The sequence below is a fragment of the Anguilla anguilla genome, chromosome 5 (assembly GCF_013347855.1).
Source record: "Anguilla anguilla isolate fAngAng1 chromosome 5, fAngAng1.pri, whole genome shotgun sequence".
NCBI classification, from domain to species: Eukaryota; Metazoa; Chordata; class Actinopteri; order Anguilliformes; family Anguillidae; genus Anguilla; species Anguilla anguilla.
This window is the reverse complement of record NC_049205.1, coordinates 30,371,768-30,391,187: the sequence shown is the minus strand read 5'-3', so window position 1 is coordinate 30,391,187 and position 19,420 is coordinate 30,371,768. Positions and strand designations below refer to the sequence as shown.

General features: G+C 40.1%; 1 protein-coding gene across 1 annotated transcript; it reads left to right on the top strand.

Moving 5' to 3' along the window:
- The first annotated feature begins 14,346 nt into the window (after window positions 1-14,346).
- Window positions 14,347-18,288, top strand: LOC118228161. Its single transcript, XM_035419498.1, has 7 exons — window positions 14,347-14,529; window positions 14,748-15,002; window positions 15,398-15,584; window positions 15,796-16,038; window positions 16,139-16,310; window positions 17,808-17,956; window positions 18,119-18,288. The coding sequence occupies exons 1-7, from the start codon at window positions 14,347-14,349 to the stop codon at window positions 18,286-18,288; spliced, it is 1,359 nt and encodes a 452-aa protein (XP_035275389.1).
- Window positions 18,289-19,420: the final 1,132 nt, after the last annotated feature.

The window sequence follows — 19,420 nt, the reverse complement described above, 5'->3', positions numbered from 1 at the left end:
AAATGCTTCAAACAGCAATATTTTTTTGACCAATTGCATCCGTTATTCATGACATAATTTCTACCATCCCTTCCGATCAGCACTAGCTGTCCCAGCGCTATTACAAGGCCTGTAAAGTACACATGCTTCTTTTGCAGCGCTGGTGGCATTGCAGTGCTGAGGGTTGCACAGCAGTTACTTGAGTGGACAGCTGGAATTCCTTCTTGGGTTGAATAGTTTAGGGAATTATTGAGAAAGTTTAACTTCATTCATTATTCGATCTGTGAGTCAGTCTATGGTTTGTTAAAAAGGCAATCCTGGTAGAAAATTATATCAAATTACTGTTCTTTTGACTACCAACCTACACCTGTGATATGATGAATTAAAGATTCATTATTTACACACACACACACACGGCACAGTGCCACTTCTGAGGTCTCTGGTTTCTTCCCATTTATATCAGTTAGAATTAATGACATTTTTAATTGCCTATTGTAGTTGGTCAGGGCACTGTGAATAAGTGTAACATAAAACTGTTCAGCCTTTCAGTACAGATCTTTTGGTGAGGATGCAGGTCAAAGGAAGCCACTGAAGAAAATTCACTGTGATGTGTCAGTAACAATCGCGGCACTGTGCCTGAACTCCTTTGTAGTTGGTCAGCCACAATTCATAGGCTGATAATGGGATTCCATTCCTGAGGGTAATAGGATGCTAATGAAATTTGCACTATTTTTTCTAGGAGAGAATGTGCATGCTTTTTTTTGAAGATGTAAAAGGCTATTGGAATGCTCAAGGGCAGACATGTCAGTACCCGGGATTATAAGACTGTTGAGAGAGAATAGACCTCCACTGGCTCCTGCTGGCCTATGTAAAACTTGGGCTACTCTTGTATAAAACATTGTATTGACTGCTGCTATTGTATTTTTCTTTAAGTATGATCCTTTAAACTTCACACAAATGGTATCACAGGGACTGTACATACATCATGGCTTGTAGCATACGTGGATGCATGGGCAAGCAAAAATTTACAAATAAGCTCTCAAAATGACATTTTATTATTTTAACATTTATACTTTTGGAAAAGGTGAATATAACATTTTCCTTATGGCTTAATAAACACTTTGAAAGTAAAAGAAGGGGCCTGCTGGGTATGTAGCTCACTTGGTAAATGAGCAACACGGTCTTGAATCGAATCTGGCTCGTGCCAATGCCGATTATGGCTGCCATCCCTGTAGGGGCAGCGCACAATTGCCTTTGCATCACCCTAGGGGGAAATTGGGGGGTTCAGTTGGCAAGGATAGCAGTGTACATTGATCCAGTGACCCCTGCTGGCCGTCTGGGTGCCTATGCCTTGCTCTCCGCACGCACTTCAGGTCTTCTCTGCCGTCACTCTGCGACTGCGCGGATTGTGGCTGCTGTGTGAAAAGAAGCAGCTGGCTGGCACCGCATGTTTTGAAGGAAAACTGCAAGTAGCCTTACTCTCCTGAGCTGACAGCAGAGTATGAGCATGCTTGCACACAGCTTGTGAATTGAGGGGGGATTGGAGATTCCATATTTTTAATGAAAAAAATAAAATAAAATAAAAATGAATAAATAAAAGAAAGTGATTTCATGGGATTTTTAATAGCCAGTTCCATTCACACCAAGGTGTTATTGAGAATTTCTTAATACAGTAAGTCCCCAGATTTTCAAGTCAGTGTGAATAAAGCATTAGCTAATAGCTAACTTGTTTGTCAGCATATTGCTTGTTTTGGCAAGCTTATACATGATTCAAATATGGCATTTCATTAAAATGACTTGTTTTATAAATGGATACGCCACTCTGGGCACCCCTGAAATGTACTTAGCGGGACCTACATTTTGGATCAAAGCGGTGCTCCGGGGTGAACAATTGCCCAAAGTGCTGCACAGAGAAGCAGGGTTTTGGTTGGCAGTGCACTCCCTATTAATCACACAATGGAAACAGGCTTCCTGTGATCTGCCATGCCAGCTGTATTGGTTGTACAGTCTTTCAGTGCATGAAGACTGCAGGGAGAAAAGTGATGTCAACTGACCTCGTGTTTCGGTGAAGACGTGTGTGCTGGTGTGCACCCTCCCATTGAAAGTTGCAATGTCATGTTGACACAACAATTGTTCATAATGTTTCGATACAGCTGCACTGACATAAATGTATTACAGTTGTGGTTGGCGAGACATCATTTATCAACAAATCATTACTCTCGACACATTTCTGTTTATTCAATTAACAAAAATACATTTAATCAAAACTAATAGGCATGATATCTACCAATTTGATTATGTGACAGTATGTTTGTTCTTTCAGCAAAATTGTTCTGTATTTTTTAAATACCAACTTAAACCTGTGAATAATTGTACTTTCCATTCTCTGTCCAAACACGATGAAAAAAAATCTGATCTGTGTAGACTCTGCTGTTTAAATCCTCATTAAACAGAAAAAAACTGTTTTAATAGTTTAAAAGTTCCCTATGTGATGATATGTTGACATTTTATGAGTTCAGAAATGTAATTCATAAAATCTTAAAAACTGGTTTTAAAAGCTAGAGGAAGGTGAGAATTAAAGTTATATGTGCTCTCTTGTCAAAAATAATTTTTACTAGCTGAATTCAGGAGATGGATTTCTAGTTTATTAAGTCTATGCAAGTATTTACAGCAGTGTAGCCACAACACAAAGAGGCAGGCTTTCAACAAATTTACATGAAAACAAGGACCTAACACTAGATTCATTCGTAAGTGTTCAAAATTTAACACTTGATCAAATAACGCATAAGTGTCAAGCAATCAGTTTCAGATCGCAGATAAGGAAGCTCAAGTTAGATTTTATTTGCTGGGGACCAATTAACAAAACTTGAGTAAACATGTGAAAGGCTGCTACAATTACACAAAGACAAGAAAGGCAGGACTCCATTTAGACACATTAGGTATGGCCACGGGACATGTTTACTGAAGATCAAGTAAGATCCTTTAACATTTACCAGCACTAGCATAAAGTGCTCTCTACAGAATTGTTGCCATCCGTTAAATTGGATTTACCATAAGCACGTCACAGAATCTAAAGGTCAAGGACCCACGTCTCTAAACAATACCTGAAACAATGTATCACCCACACTAATAGGCTACTGTCTAGAAAGCTTAAAAGATAAATGATGTAAAAATATACGGGATATAGTTCTTAAGTTACTTTTTAAAAATCCAAATGCAAGGGTTCAGTCTAACGTGATATTTTTGTGTGCAACGGGTTAAGACGTTAACTATGGAAAAAGTTCATTACAGCTGTATGTAATAGGCTACTGCAATACATAAAGCGCATCAACACGAACGCCGTCAGCGGAACCGAAACTATTATGACCAGGGAGTAGCACACCAACCCGCCAGCGGTGGGGGTGTGGATTTCGCAGTTTAGAAAAGTGCGGCTCTCAAAAATATTCCACTTTACAGTTGATTGTATCATCTTATGCAGCATTCATAAAATATGTTGTAGGTGGTTTAAAAACACATCAACATAGAAGCGATTCGAAACACAACTATATAAACTATTTAAAGTATTAAGATAAAGAACTTCATTACCAGAGGGAAGAGAATCCGAGGATTCCAACGAATCACCCAGTGTGCCAGCATCCTCCTGAAATTCATATGCTACGAAATGAATGTCTGCCCACGCAGAGCTGCCGTCAATCCGAGAAGTTATTGCTTGTAATTCCATTTCTTTAGTTGGCGATTCTAACATTCCCAAATCCGTGCAAAAATACCAACGCCAACGACTGTTTAAAGTTCATTTGAATTCAAGTTACGCCGCCTGTCTGACAAGTAATAGGCTATCCCACATGGAATCACACATTGGTAAGAACGGCACTGTCATGGTATTTAATTGCTTCTTTAGGTCGCCAAAGGAGTTTCTCTGGGCAAAACCGAGCAGTAATACAAATAAAACATCTGATGATCAACTTCAGGGGTCAGTGGCGAAGTATGCAGTCGTCTAAATGTAAGGCATGATGAACGGTCAATAAACAGAATGGGTGTGGTTTAACTTTAAATTATTTAAACCCGTTATCAGAAACAGCGTCTTAAAACACTGAATGCAATACACACGTTTTTTCCTTTGTTAACTTTTGCTTTTGTTCATTTTTCAGTATAAATTAAAAACTTAAGCCAATTTTACAGTCCTTTATACATTAAAATCATTGTGACTAATAACTAAATAGCTTGCTAACCTCAAATTAAAAAAAAAGATATATATATATATATATATATATATATAATTGTAATTGAGGTAGCAAACCAGTTAGCTAACATTACCTTCACGTGAAAAGCACAGTGAACTGAAATAAACAGGGCAACTTATCATCCTTTGAAAAACAATAAATTAGTAAATCAAATACATAACACATGTAAGCAAATTTTAATTTGAGATTTTGATACATCAGTCACAGGCATGAGTAGATTACCAATTGCATCAGAAAAGGGCAAATGGGAAAGGGCCAGGCATTTGTACATGGAGCATATTTTTATGAAACAGTAGCTAAGGGCAAAATTCCCCAATATAAATTCTCAACCACCACAATCCAGCTTCATGTTCAGTCTGAGAATGGTCTCCAGTATGGATACTCAAATCTGGACCTTGATCCAAAGTCTGTTTTTATCAATATGTTACTGCCATGAAAAAGTATTTCCTGATTTCTTCTAATATTGCATTTTTGTTACACTGAATGGTTTCAGATCATTAGACAAAATTAATTATTAGACAAAGGGAAACTGAGTAAACACAAAATGCATTTTTAAAAATTATTACTTTATTTATTTATTTAATCCGAATTTATCAAAATACCCATATCACCGATGTGAAAAAGTAATTGCCCCCGTAGTACTGTAACTCTGAACCAAATGAACCAAATTTAATTAATAATGAGATTCAGCTTATTGAACACAGCCAGGCTTGATTGCAGTCAGCTCTGTTGAATCTAAACCTCACTCATATTGAGAACTGCAGGCCTTTCTAGCCTCAGCTACGCAAGGTCAGTTTTCATGACATGCAAAAATGGGATTCGTGGGAGAGTAGCAAGGCAGAACCACTGCTAACCAAGGAAAACCTCAATGCTTGTCTAAGCAAAAAAAACAAAAAGCACCTGGATGAACCCAAAGCCTTTTGGGATAATGTTCGATTGACAGATGAGTCAAAAATGCAACTTTTTGGATGACATGGGTCCCATTATGTCTGGTCTAAAGCAAATACAGCATTTCACAGTAAGTACATCATACCAACAGTCAAACGTGGTGGTGGTATTATGATGGTGTGGGGATGCTTTGCTGTCTTGAGACTCTGGACAACTTGCCATTATTGAAGGAACCGTGAATTCTGCTCTGTACCAGGAAATTTTTAAGGAGAATGTCCTGTCATCAGTCCATGAGCAGAAGCTGAAGCGCAGTTGGGTTATGCAGCAAGACAATGATCCCGAACACAAAAGCAAGTGGCCTAGTCAAAGTCTTGACTTGAACCCAATAGAGCCATTGTGGCAGGACTTGAAACAAGCAGTTCATGCTTGAAAACCTACCAGTTTGTAAGTTCTGCAAAGATGAGTAGGTAAAAATTTCTCCACAGTGACGTGAAACACTGATATGAAATTAAAGGAAGCGTTTGGTTGCAGTTATTGCTGCTAAAGGTTTAAGGGGGCAATTACTTATTCACATGGGTGATATGGGGGTTTGATAACTTCTCATTAAATTAAATTAAATACTAATTTTAAAACTGTGTTTTGTATTTACTCAGTTTCCCTTTGTCTAATATTTCATTTTGTCAAAAGATCTGAAACCATTCAGTGACAAATATGCAATAATAGAGGAAATCAGGAAGAATACTTTTTCACTGTACTGTAAGACATTCCACTTTGTCTGTTTTCAATAATATTTATAGTTTATCAATGGAATGTGTCATGCATGGGGTGTGAATGGTGAGTGAATGGTGTGCGTGCCCTGTGATAGATTGGTGGCCTGTCCAGGGTGTATTCCTGTTTCTCGTACAATGCATGCTGGCTGGAATAGGCTCCAGCACCCCCGCAACCCTGCCCAGGATAAGCAGGCATAGATAATGGATGGGTGGATTTTGAGGTGGTTAATGTTTTCTGGCACGTGTAAAGTTTTCCTCTGTCATAGTTTGAGTATAAAATAAGTGGTAAAAATGACCAGTCCAGGTAAATTAAAGCCTTCTGGACATTAAAAATATTTATACATAGACATTTAGATATGCAGACATTTAGGTATCTGTTTATCTTAATAGTGGCTCATACAAATATACATTTGCGATATGCATTTGACTTATTTTGTCTCAAAAGCACACACTTGTCAATGTTATTACCCCAAGTTACACTCCAGCTGGCTGATAGGCTCATTGGGCATGAAGCAATGACTTAAATTGGATGAAAACCACACCAAGAAGCTAACTGCAGGAGAAGTTTTATGCAGCTAATGCACAAACACTTATGAAACATTCAGTTTTAAGTCAACCGCTGTCCACTTCCATGCCATGAAGTATCACCGCAAATGAAAGGACATAGTATTAATAAGTTGGTGTTTAGCTATCATACCCCATAGTCTCCCTCTGTAGGTCCCAATGATTAGCCAATGGGCACAGCTGAGTGGGGCCAACGCTGTCCATGGTCCTGCCGCTCTCCAAGGCAAGCAAACATTTAGGAGCATTACAATATGCAGGAGTAGGGATGGCTGCTACTGAATCGCCCTTCCTGTTGCCCTCCAAAAGTATGGGAATGGTAGAGTGGAATTTGTTATTTTTGCTATATACCTAAGGCATTTGAGATCAAATATGACTATGAGACATAAATACAGACAATCAGCATTTATTTCATGGTATATGCATATAGCCTATGTTTTACCATTTTACATACTGTAGCAAACTACCCCACTAACAGTGAATTCATCTTTAGTGTAGTCGTCTCTCCGCCTAGAGACCCAAGTTTGAGCCTCGCCAGATAACTGCCGTTTCAATACCAACTCCAGAAGAGAGTTTGTTTTCTGAGGATGACACCAATTCTGAATGAGACCAGTTCTGACTCAACTTTGTCAGATGCCAATACGGTTCCCCGGTGTCCTGGCCAAATCCCAGATCTGGCTCTCGCAAGAACTTGCCACTAAAAATCATCCCCAGACTTAATTGGCTAAAAAAATGTTCTCTCCCTCTCCACCTTCGCTAATGTGTGGTGAGCGTTCTGGCGCAAATTGGCTGCCGTGCATCACCCAGGTGGGTGCTACACATTGGTGGTGGGTGAGGTGAGTTCCCCTTCACTGTAAAGAACTTTGAGCATATGGAAAAGTGCTATATAAATGTAATTCATAATAATAATAATAATAATAATAATAAACGCATGTATAACAGTAAATTAATACATGTTTATTGAATATTCCTTGTTCTGGCATTATCAATGATTCTCCTGGCATTTCTTCATTTTCTGATTTCTGTTAACTATCCCAGATATCAAGCAGCAACCACATTACAGTAAGGAGCGGACCTTCCCTTTCTCACCTAAAAGGTTTGGTGCAAATGAAGAGGAAACCGTTTGAATGATGGAGTAGAATTAAAATAATGCATAAGTTCAACATAATATTCTAAAAATTCCATATACATATACATACATATCATGGACATTAGCACCACTTTCAATGAAAGAATCCAGAATCCACACTTGTGTTTTCATAACACTGCACTGCAATAATAGGGGGAAATACAGACATTAATGACAGCTGGGCTCCCACTTCTGGAAATAAATAGCAAAATTTGTTCTGATATTATTGACATGCTAATCTACATTAATAAATTCATGATTATTAAAATGGAGAGCAAGTTTGTTATTAGAATGTGTGCTCTCTCTCACGCACGCACACACACACACAAACCATAAAATGTTACCGCCATTTAATATTCACATGTATTTAGCCGGAATCTCAACTATTTGTCTTAGCTTAAAAATAGTCTTTAACAACAAATTGGTTCATAGTAGCTTAATTCTACGTCACTTAATACAGTGAAAGAACTTTCCCATTTTAGTTGTTCTATTCAGAAAATTTGGGACTGTTATTAAAACAAAAGACAATTTCACTAACATATATTTCGAACATAGAATAGGCTATATCATTCTATCATTAAATAATTTGTATAGATTTGCCACCCTTATTAGTGAAATGTGAAGTCTGATATGTCAGTGGGCTTACCATGTACAGTACTTCATGTACTACACATCAATCAAAACCATTCTTTAATGCCAAGTACACTTGTAACAATTCAAGAACACTCAGTATCAGGCTGCCAATGATTCAGTCCAATCCAATTTTATTTGTAAAACGCATTTTACAGACGCTGTCACAAAGATGCTTTACGGAAATAAGAAAAATCAGGAGGGGCAAGGTGATGCATCTAGACCTCAAAGCTGCATAATGATAATGGCTAGGGCTTGCAACAAGAGATCACTAGAACCAGGGGTGGGGCAAGGGGCAGATGCCCCAGGTAGGAGAACACAACTGTAAAAGTGCTAGGAACTTATATGAAACAATAATGATGCAAAGCATCAGCAGAGGTCTGATTGTAATATGGAGAAGCCCCAAGGTACAATACTACGGCAGCATATCTAAAAGATTTGTAGACAGGGGATGTACACAAACCATAAGAGTCATCCTGGATGGACAACACTCCATGGCAGAGAACAGAAAATACAGTGACAGAAGCCGCGTTTCCACCAAAATTACCCGGAACTTTCAGTCCCAGGAACTACTTTACCAGGAACTAAAAGGTTCCTTCAGCCAATGGTTGTCTGCGTTTCCACCGGGGTCTAAAGTACCGCGAAGATTAGGCAAATTAGCCCACTGACATTGTCGTCGGTCCATCTGTCATATGATTTCTTCTGTAACCCCATACTACCACCGAAGTAGCCTACATTATTTTCTAATAACCGGGACAGCCCGGAGGGGTTTATTCCACTTATATACAACGGGTTACCAACAATGACTATATATGGTTACTTTTGTATTTATTGATTTTCATATATCCTCTCAAACACATTCATTAACAGCAGAAAACATGCACACGTTGTAAACAATTTGCTGTTTTATTACTTTCTCGTCGTCAATTCCATATAGGCTAATCGCAAAATGACAAGAATAGAACGAAAACTCGGACTTGCGTGAAAATGTAAATTAGTAGTGGTACAGCCACCGTTTGCTTTCCTTCGAAGTTACTGCCAGCCGAGCAGCGAAGTGTGCCCTCCAGATGCGAACCATGCACCATAAATGAGTCCATAGTCTTCCTGGTCTTTTCGTGGAATTGAAAAATGGCAGTAAAATTGAGTAAAATTACGGCAGTCTGAATAAGCTAAAGGGAAGATTACTAGAATTAACCTGTTATTTTACCCGGATAAAAAGTGCGGAAGGTGATTTCCAGTTTGCTTGTACTGTATCACCAATGTTAATTATGCAGAACTACCGCATACCTCACATAACTGTATCAAACGTTTTGAGTCAATTACAACGGGCTAACAAAGAAAATCCGGAAGAAAATATTCAGCAACCGAATTAATCCGTTTGAATGTTTTGGTAGCCTACGTAATATGCTGTCCCAGCACGAATGCTTAGCATTTTATAAAACGAATACTAAAGCAAGAAAAGAACAGAAGAGCACACGTTATAATTCCAAGACGTTGACAGGCTACAACCAAAAGTAGGCTACTGCGCCGCATAACATACAAGTTTGATTTGAAGTTATTATGAAAATAAATTGGTTTGCCGCTGCATATTTTCAAACATGGCGGGTAATGGCGGAAAATAAATACAACACAAATGCTACGAGTACTCGACCAATCAGAAATGTTCAGCGCTGCAAGCTCCACCCAAAAGGTTCCTGTACTTTCGGAAAGTACTACCCCCCGAGCAGGAACGTTTTGGGGGGTAAAACAAAGCCCCCAGAACTAAATTTAGACCCTAGTTCCTGCGGTGGAAACGCACTGAGTTCCTCAAAAGGTTCCTAGTTCCGGGGTATAGTTCCTGCGGTGGAAACGCGGCTAGAGTGAGTAGAGACTCATGTAGAACCTCATATTGCTTTTACTACCTGGAAAAATAGTGCAGCTAAAGGTCTTGAGGGTATGGTTCTAAGAAAAACTGCTACAAAGTAGTGTAACATAATTGAGTAACAGTTTATTTTCAGGACAAAAGGTCCAATAGAAACATGAAAAAATAGAATTGTAACAGAAGGTTTTGAGGATAGAGGTCCAATAGAAACAGCAACAGAATATGAAGCATACGGTTCAGAGGACAAGGTTCCAATAGAAACATCCATCCATTATCTATACCCGCTGATCCTGAGCAGGGTCGCGGGGGGTGCTGGAGCCTATCCCAGCGAGCATTGGGCGAGAGGCAGGAATGCACCCTGGACAGGCCGCCAATCTATCGTAGGGCACACACACCATTCACTCACACACTCACACCTATGGGCAATTTGGAGTCTCCAATCGGCCTACCTGCATGTCTTTGGACTATGGGAGAAAACCGGAGTACCCAGAGGAAACCCACACAGACACAGAAATGCCCCAAGCCGAGATCCAAACCCACGACCTTGCTGTGAGACGACAGTACTACCTACTGCACCACCGTGCCGCCCAAATAGAAACAGCTGTAAGAAATATTAAAGTGCACACAGGACAGAATCCTGAAAATATCTAGGGGCGACATAGCTCAGGAGGTAAGACCGATTGTCTGGCAATCGGAGGGTTGCCGGTTCAAACTCCGTCCTGGGCGTGTCGAAATGTCCTTGAGCAAGACACCTAACCCCTAATTGCTCTGGCGAATGAGAGGCATCAATTGTAAAGCGCTTTGGATAAAAGCGCTATATAAATGCAGTCCATTTACCATCTAAAGGAGGCACAGGAAAATACCTTGCATCGGTGCTAAATTGAAAAGTAATTTGTAATCAAAGTACTAGGATTTTACAATGGTGGCAGGAGGAGTAGGAATGACCCCAATATACCTGCCTTTAGAAATTGATCAGGGAAGCCGAGAGTTCTTAAAGGAGTAACATGGCGGTTTTCACTTTCTCGGTTTTATGTGCTATTTGCACAAGAAGCATTGAAGAAACATGATGAGTAAAGTATTAAATATGTCCGTTCTTTATTTTTGGAGAAATATGCGTTTTAAATTTATCGTCCTCACAGTGCCTTTTAAGGACTATTAGACAATCTCTGGTTGGTCATATTCATTTATAGCTAGCTAGCTAACGTTAGCTAGCTATGTAGTTTTCTTTTATAATGTAATGTAATCGATAACGTTAGCTAGCTAGTTTGCTTTCATAAGGACGTTATAGTTGTGATTTAATCTTAACTTGGCTGGCTAGCTAGCAAAAATTATTATTGGATACAAGTCAACGTCCTTAGCTGTGGATACTTTATATATAATATATATTATATACTTATACTTATATATATTATATAAGTTAGCTAGCTTGTGAAAATTCAGTGTCCCAAGATAAGCGCGTATCATGGAGGTAGCTATGGTAACGGGGCACGGTGTGTCAATCATAGCTAACTGACAGTTCTCATTAGCACGCCCAGACAGTTCGGGTGAACTTTTATAGTGGGGAATTTATGCTTAGAAAATACGTTTTAAAATACATTTAAATGACTGAATAATAAAAGAATTATGCACATTTGTTTTGTTGTTGCCTAAAGACAACTGGAAAGTGTCACATTCAACCACCATGTTACTCCTTTAAAGGAGTACCATGGTGATTTTCACACTTTCTCGGTTTTATGTGCTATTTGCACAAGAGGCATTGAAGAAACACAATGAGCAAAGTATTAAATATGTCCGTTCTGTATTTTTGGAGAAATATGCGTTTTAAATTCATCGTCCTATTTTCAGCCGGTTGAGAAAGTTCTCATTTTTCTACGTCACGAATACAGTAACCACGCCCATTTCCACGCCCCGTAAAGAAATCTGACAGGACACACCGCCCTGCTGTTTTTGCGCCATTCCATCCATCTAGCACGGTAAGCAACCCCACTACTTTCTAATCTTGAGCATGATTGATTACTGTCTCACCAATGATAACGTATAACAACCCATTTACATTATAATTGCAATATATAGTTACATACGTTTTCTAAGTATACTTGTAGTTGTCATACATATTGGAAGGTTTTTATCATGATCTCCATGCCTTATAAGTTAGCTAACCTTAGCTAGTAAGCAAACTAACTTACTGTCATAGTTGACGTTATCGGATTTATTGTTCGTTTATCAAACGCTAGCTATCTAGATAAACTAACGACACGGCTAAAATTACCGACGATTTTTAAAAAGCTGGCTGTTTGGATAACGTTAGCTAACTGTCTTTATCCACATTATATACCTAGCTAGCTAACGCAGCTAGCTAGATATATAATGTAGTTAGGTTAGCTAGCTAGCTCTCAATAGCTCGCTTTATTTTTAACAACTCGATTTATTTTTAGTTTATATAGCACTAACATTAACTAGTTAGCTAGCTAAAATGACCAATAATTAAAAAAAGCTAACACTAGCTGTTTGGATAATTAACTTAATCCAGCAAGCTAGACTAGCTTGACAGAAGTCAGTGTCCTGTCCTCCCGCATTTTCTTTCCCGCTCAAAACCCATTTTACCTGTGCGGTAAAATGTTAATGACAACGTTAGCTAGGTTAGTACTAGATAGATAAAGTTACCGGTAATGTTGTGTCATTTATGTGTTAGAGTGGTGTATTTTCTAGATTGATGAAAAAAGAGCTATGCTTTTACTAATATATTTATATCTTCTTTTTTGCAGGTCAATACATATTTCCAATACTCATACTTAGCTGTCACACTCTTTATCAATCCGTCCATCACTCATTCATTCATTCATTCACTCACTCACTCACTCACTCACTCACTCACTCACTCACACAAAACCCAAAGGCACTTTATAGAGCCCAACACAAAGGCACTTTTAAGAGCCATTCTCTCTGCGTCTTTGTCTTTCACTCTACCTTAGTCTCTCTCCATCGCTGTCTCTCTCTATTCCTCACTCTCTCCCTTAGTCTCTTTCTCTTTCTGTCTCCCTCTCATTATGAGCAAAGCTTATGTCACCTGTGCAGTGGCTGGCTGCACTGCAGCTAATGTGTCCCTGCACACACTTCCACGGGACACAGCTTTGCGCCAGGAGTGGGTCAACTTTATTTTTGCTAATGAAGTACCAGAGAATGTCAACCAACACCTGCGTCTCTGCACTGCCCATTTCTCACCCGACTGCATCAAGAATCAAGCCATGTACAACGCTGGGTTTGCTTCAAAGTTGCTTCTGACACCAGGAGCTGTTCCTGCCTTGTTGAACCCAGCTTCAGATGTTCAACAGGTAAGCTGATAACGTTACAAATACTGTTGAGGAGGCAAGGCCTCCAGGTAATGAAGGTTCAGTAATAAGTGTGTTCACAAGTGTTCTTTGGATGGATGAAGCTAGCTAGTTAATCCATTATTACGTGTAATAACCTTAGCTTTTTGTTCGGTTTCCCAGAAGCTGCCCACACTCACTCGCGAGGTGGGTTGCCAGACTGATCCCCCGAAAAGGAGAACTGTTTCCACACAGCTTGGAACTCACACTCTGCTGCACAACTGTGTCAAAAGTCAAGGTGTGTGATTAGCACTTTGTAAGCTAGATTTTTAGGACTGAATGTACTGTATGTTTTTAAAAACAAAATTTGAAGGTGATTTTCTGTTTTTGGAATAGACACAAGACAACTACATTTGGCTAGTTGTCTTTTTAAATGTACTTGTATGTCTACGTACTAAATAAACTGTTTGATTTACAGCTACACAGGTCAGTGTTGCCACTGCAAGCATTGGTGTTGGGAGCAATGCGATTTCTCCCCTGGTCCTACCCATCCTGACCTCAACACCAGAAAAGCATGGCACAGCAGACTCTCCTCCCTCCAAACGGCCCCGTGTATATTTGTGATGACTCCATCGAAGTCCCAGAAGATGACGACTCTACCTACAATCCTGGAGACTCTGTCGTGACCGAGTCCACAATTCTATCGTGAGTATTTTAAAAAAATGCAAGATAGGGCTACTTGACATTGGGTGGTGACATATTTGCACTTAGGCTTAGTTCAGAGAAAATAATAAAGCTTTTTTTTTTATTTTTTTTATAATCATTTTACCTGACTGGAGAGGATGGTATTTTCATTTCTTTCAGTCATTTTGTGTGTTGTTTCCACAGTCAATCCCCAGCATCAATTCATGAGACACCCAAATATATAGTCTTCGAGGACTGTCTCATGACGTTATTTGAGACATGCCCGACATGCCGCATGAGGTGCCAGGTCCAGAAGATTGTGCGGGGGACCTTCTTGTCTGTTGACCAGAGTTGCCTACACTGCCTCTACAACAGAAAGTGGATGAGCCAGCCGCTTCTTGGAAGCACACCTGCTGGCAATCTGCAGCTGTCTGCAGCCATCCTCTTCTCAGGATCATCATTCATTCAAACAAATAAGGTAATCTAATAACCCACAGAGTATGTTTAGTATCAAAAGTGCAACCGCAAATGTAATTTTATCCTTGTTTGGTGACAGAACGGTATCAACTCCGGGACACATTGATTAAAAAAAAAACGAACTTATTTCTAAGTTTTCTTTTGTGATATCTTAGAATATATGTTCAATTTAATCGCATATCTGATACCCTGCGTTCACCCATAATTTCTATATACTAGGTACTGAACACAATGCGAGTGAAGACGATCAGCAGTGCCACCTTCCATGTCCATGCCCGCTCATACCTGCAGCCAACCATTTTCTACAAATGGAAGACAGACCAGGAGGAGCTGCTGCAGTCACTGAGGCAGAAGGAGACGGTTTCTTTTGCTGGGGACATGAGGGCAGACTCTCCTGGGCATTCAGCCAAGTATGGATGCTACTCCATGATGGAGCTGGACAGCAATGTCATTGTAGACATTCAGATGGTCCAGGTATGTCTGAATAAAATCAGAGGGGGACAATGGACAATGGACAAACAATTGTTTGTTTTTAGTCACATGCAATATCTCAGACACCACTGGTCTGATTTTGACAAAACTTTGGTTTATGCTCCAACTTGGCACGGAGATCTGTCATTTAAAATATTACACAATGGTAATCATATTAATAAATAACATATTCCTAGACTTGAATTGGTGAAATCGTGTAAGTGTGACATTAGATCAAAAAATCTCAGCTGTATCATGGCTGCTGTAAACAAGTAAAACATTAAGTCTTTACAACACCTGATAAGGTTTGTCCTAAGGTTATAGGACTAATGTTCTAGCAGCATCGTGGGGGACATCTTGTTTACATTTATTTTGTCTAATTGTTTCTTCCTCAATAGAGCAACGAGGTGGGCGGCAGTGGCAGGATGGAGAAGGAGGGTCTGAAAAGGAGCCTGCAGTTCCTTGAGGAGTCAGGTCTGACTGTGGGATGCCTTGTCACGGACAGACACCCTCAAATCCAGAAATACATCAGACAAGAGAAGCCTGCAGTGATTCACTACTATGACGTTTGGCATGTGGCAAAAAGTATGACCAATTATCTCTTTAAAAAATATATATATTTTCTTTGAGTATCCCACTTGTAATTACAGCTTGGTCAAGCTTTTGCATTCTATTTCCAAGTCAGAAATGTAGATGTTTCCAGTTTACCACCCTAATGTAGCATTAAACCTAATGTATGCCATGCAGATGTCATAATGTACCCTATGATTTGCTATTTTTATGTTCATATTAACAGGTGTGTCACGAAAGTTGGAGGTAATTGCCAAAAAGTGTAAAAAGGTGAAGAAGTGGCAACGCAGTATAACAAACCACATGTACTGGTCCGCAACAACAGCTGCATCTGGAAAGGAAACCGTGGCCAAGTGGAGTTCCCTCATAAACCACATGCACAACATCCACACCCACGAAGATCCCTTGTTCCCGAAGTGTGTTCACCCTGATCTTTCAGAAACACATGGAAACAAGTGGTTCCAGCCTGGTAAGTACTGCACTTGCATGAATTGTACATTGTAATAGGGATATGTGACTCATAGGCATATTATACTGTAAGGATCTTACATTTTCCAATTCTATTTAAGGTAATGCAACTGTCTACAAAGTAGAAAAGGCCCTGTTGAACAAGAGGATCCTGAAAGATGTGGAGAAACTAAGTCCACAGCACCAGACGTCAGCACTGGAGGCGTTCCATTCTGTAATTCTGAGGTTCGCACCAAAGAATGTGCATTTCCCTTTTGTTGGGATGCTGTGCAGGTATGTTAAAGTGCCAGGAAAGTTAATTTTGTGATTGCCTTATAACAAAATTTTTTTTAAAAAGCATGTAATTTGTGATGAGCTGCAACCAGCTACAGGTTTTGCGTAGAGGTTGCATGTGTGAGTTAGGATGTCAAAGTCCACTTCCCTCGAGTCAGTTAAGACCCCAGCAACTTGAGTTGAAAATATTTATTTACATATCTCCATAAGAGGTCAGGTCTAGAGGGGGTGAAGTTCTGGTTCAGTCGTCTAAGGGGGGTCTGAAGCCAGTGTAGTGATCCTCTTCGTCTGGATACTCGCGGTGGATTCGCAGGACCACGCACGACGGTATCACTACTCTGATTCTCCTGCCCAAGTAGCCCCAGCACCAGCTGACAAACTGCCTATACGCTAGGTAGCAAGCACGCCTGTAATAAAAATACCTAATTAAGTGTAGGCGATATGCGATTTCAGTGTATCTCAAAACTGCATTTTAGATGTAGAAGAGATTATTGTTTTCCATTTACATTTTTTTAATGTTTTAAGGTTTAGATACAGGTAGAATAGATTTTTTAGAACTTTTGTAAACACTCAAATATTTAATAGCATCTTTTGAAACAATCAACATGGCTTAGCCCTTTAGTTTGGAAAATACTCACGCTGCTCTCTGCCTAACATCTAGGGGCCCATGTTCTGCCCTAAACACATTCAGGGCATTCTGAAGGGAATAGGGGTTGAGGCAGACCGGTTCCAGGCCAGGATGCAATGTCATGCATCCTGGGTCCTGCGGTTGCTCTCCACACCTGGTCATTACCTATTGAAACAGTTTTACATTGAGGACCATGTACCAGTACAGCAGACATGCACTTATTGTAAGGAAGAAGGGGGCATATGCCACGCTTTGCGGTGGCCTTGTTAATATGAATAATACACACCGGTGTAAGTTCTCTGCAGCAGATGTTTTCTGCCTCAGAGGGCATGGTTTGGCACTCTCCACATGAGCACCTGTTTTTATATAAATATAGCTATGTGAATTTAAAATGATCCCATGTAAAGGAATGACAGCAACTCACATCATGTTTAACTCACCATTCCGTGAATACTTGGTTCGACCGCCTATTTTCTGTGGGTGGTGGCAGTGTGACTTCATCTTCAAAATCTGAGTCTGTTGGCTCATATTGGTATGGTTGTACCAGCCCTACATCTCCTGCTTGCGCCATAACTTCACAGAGCTATAGGAGAGAGTGGGGAACAAGCTAACACATTTACTTTTTTCCCCGCACTCCCCTACACACTCCCCTGTCGCTAGAATCTGAAACACATTAACGGATATCAAGAAATCTAACTAGGTAGTAGGGTATTTTGTAATAGCCATTTATTTATTTATTTTTGTGGACGTTTAGGATGATGCTGAACTGATATATTCATTTTTATTTTTGAACACAACTTAACAGAGGTTTAAGAAAGGTTTTTCTTATTATTATTTTGCGATCTTATTATATGTCATAATGGTTTCAGGCATTACTTGGCCGGGATGCATTTCAATGAGAACGCCGACCGGAGCCAGGCAATAAGCTCCACAGGACAACTGGCCTACATGATAAAGTACCCAAAGTCAAAGAAGGGACAATACTCCATTCAAGCCCTCAAGACCAAGCCAACATACAGTGAGTAATAAATTCTCATTCATTTATTGAACTGTATGTATTGTCTACATTAAACTTAACTTGTAGAACGAACATACACACATCACACTCTGAACATGTCTGAAGCAATAGTTAAACCAACAAAAATTTTTGTTTTTCCTTTCATGTCATTGTGCCTTTCAGACTATCGGGACGCACTGATGACACTGCTATTCCTTGAGGTATTCCAAAATCCTGGGCTGCACACAGCCAAGATGAGCCAGATGCCAGTTCCAGAGAACCTGAATGCATTGTATGAAAGACCAGTAAAGGCTGATGCTATAGCTACCTATGTGTCACGATTCAGTCAGTGAGGTCCACTGTAACGTTGTCTGCCAGTGCTGAGCCCACTGTGCAGTACAGCCTCAATGTGACACAGCTACAGTTGTCTGCCAGTGCTGAGCCCACTGTGCAGTACAGCCTCAATGTTACACAGCTACAGTTGTCTGCCAGTGCTGGGCCCACTGTGCAGTACAGCCTCAATGTGACACAGCTAAAGTTGTCTGCCAGTGCTGGGCCCACTGTGCAGTACAGCCTCAATGTGACACAGCTAAAGTTGTCTGCCAGTGCTGAGCCCACTGTGCAGTACAGCCTCAATGTGACACAGCTACAGTTGTCTGCCAGTGCTGAGCCCACTGTGCAGTACAGCCTCAATGTGACACAGCTAGTTGTCTGCCAGTGCTGAGCCCACTGTGCAGTACAATCTCAATGTGACACAGCTACAGTTGTCTGCCAGTGCTGAGCCCACTGTGTAGTACAGCCTCAATGTGACACAGCTACAGTTGTCTGCCAGTGCTGAGCCCACTGTGCAGTACAATCTCAATGTGACACAGCTACAGTTGTCTGCCAGTGCTGAGCCCACTGTGTAGTACAGCCTCAATGTAGTACTTGGTAGGATTCTTGCTTGCTGAACAAGCTTACTCTACAGGGTTGGAGTCCTGATCGATGTGGTCACTTCTGGCACTACGATCCTTACTTCACTCTAGTGTTTCTTTTGCGCCTCTACATCATGAAACCTATGCACTTGTTGTACGTCGCTCTGGATAAGAGCGTCTGCTAAATGCCTATAATGTAATGTAATGTAATGTAATGTGACACAGCTACAGTTGTCTGCCAGTGCTGAGCCCACTGTGCAGTACATTTACCTATGCTCTCTATACCCACTTGACTGTAGCACTCTGTATATAATGTCTAAGATTGTTGACTAGACTTGATATTATCTTGGTTGCACCTACTTGGAAGTCGCTTAAAAGCGTTAGCTAAATGACTGAAATGTAAATGTCCATTTAAGGTCTATTCTCTTTCTACTGTGCTTTGACTTGACATGTAATGTGAATTAAATTTGAACCTCGTTATTACACATAGAATGTTATTTATTAAAGTTATCAAACAAACCAGAGTGTATTGTAACATTTTTTGGGGGGTTTTCCAACACCAAATAATGCA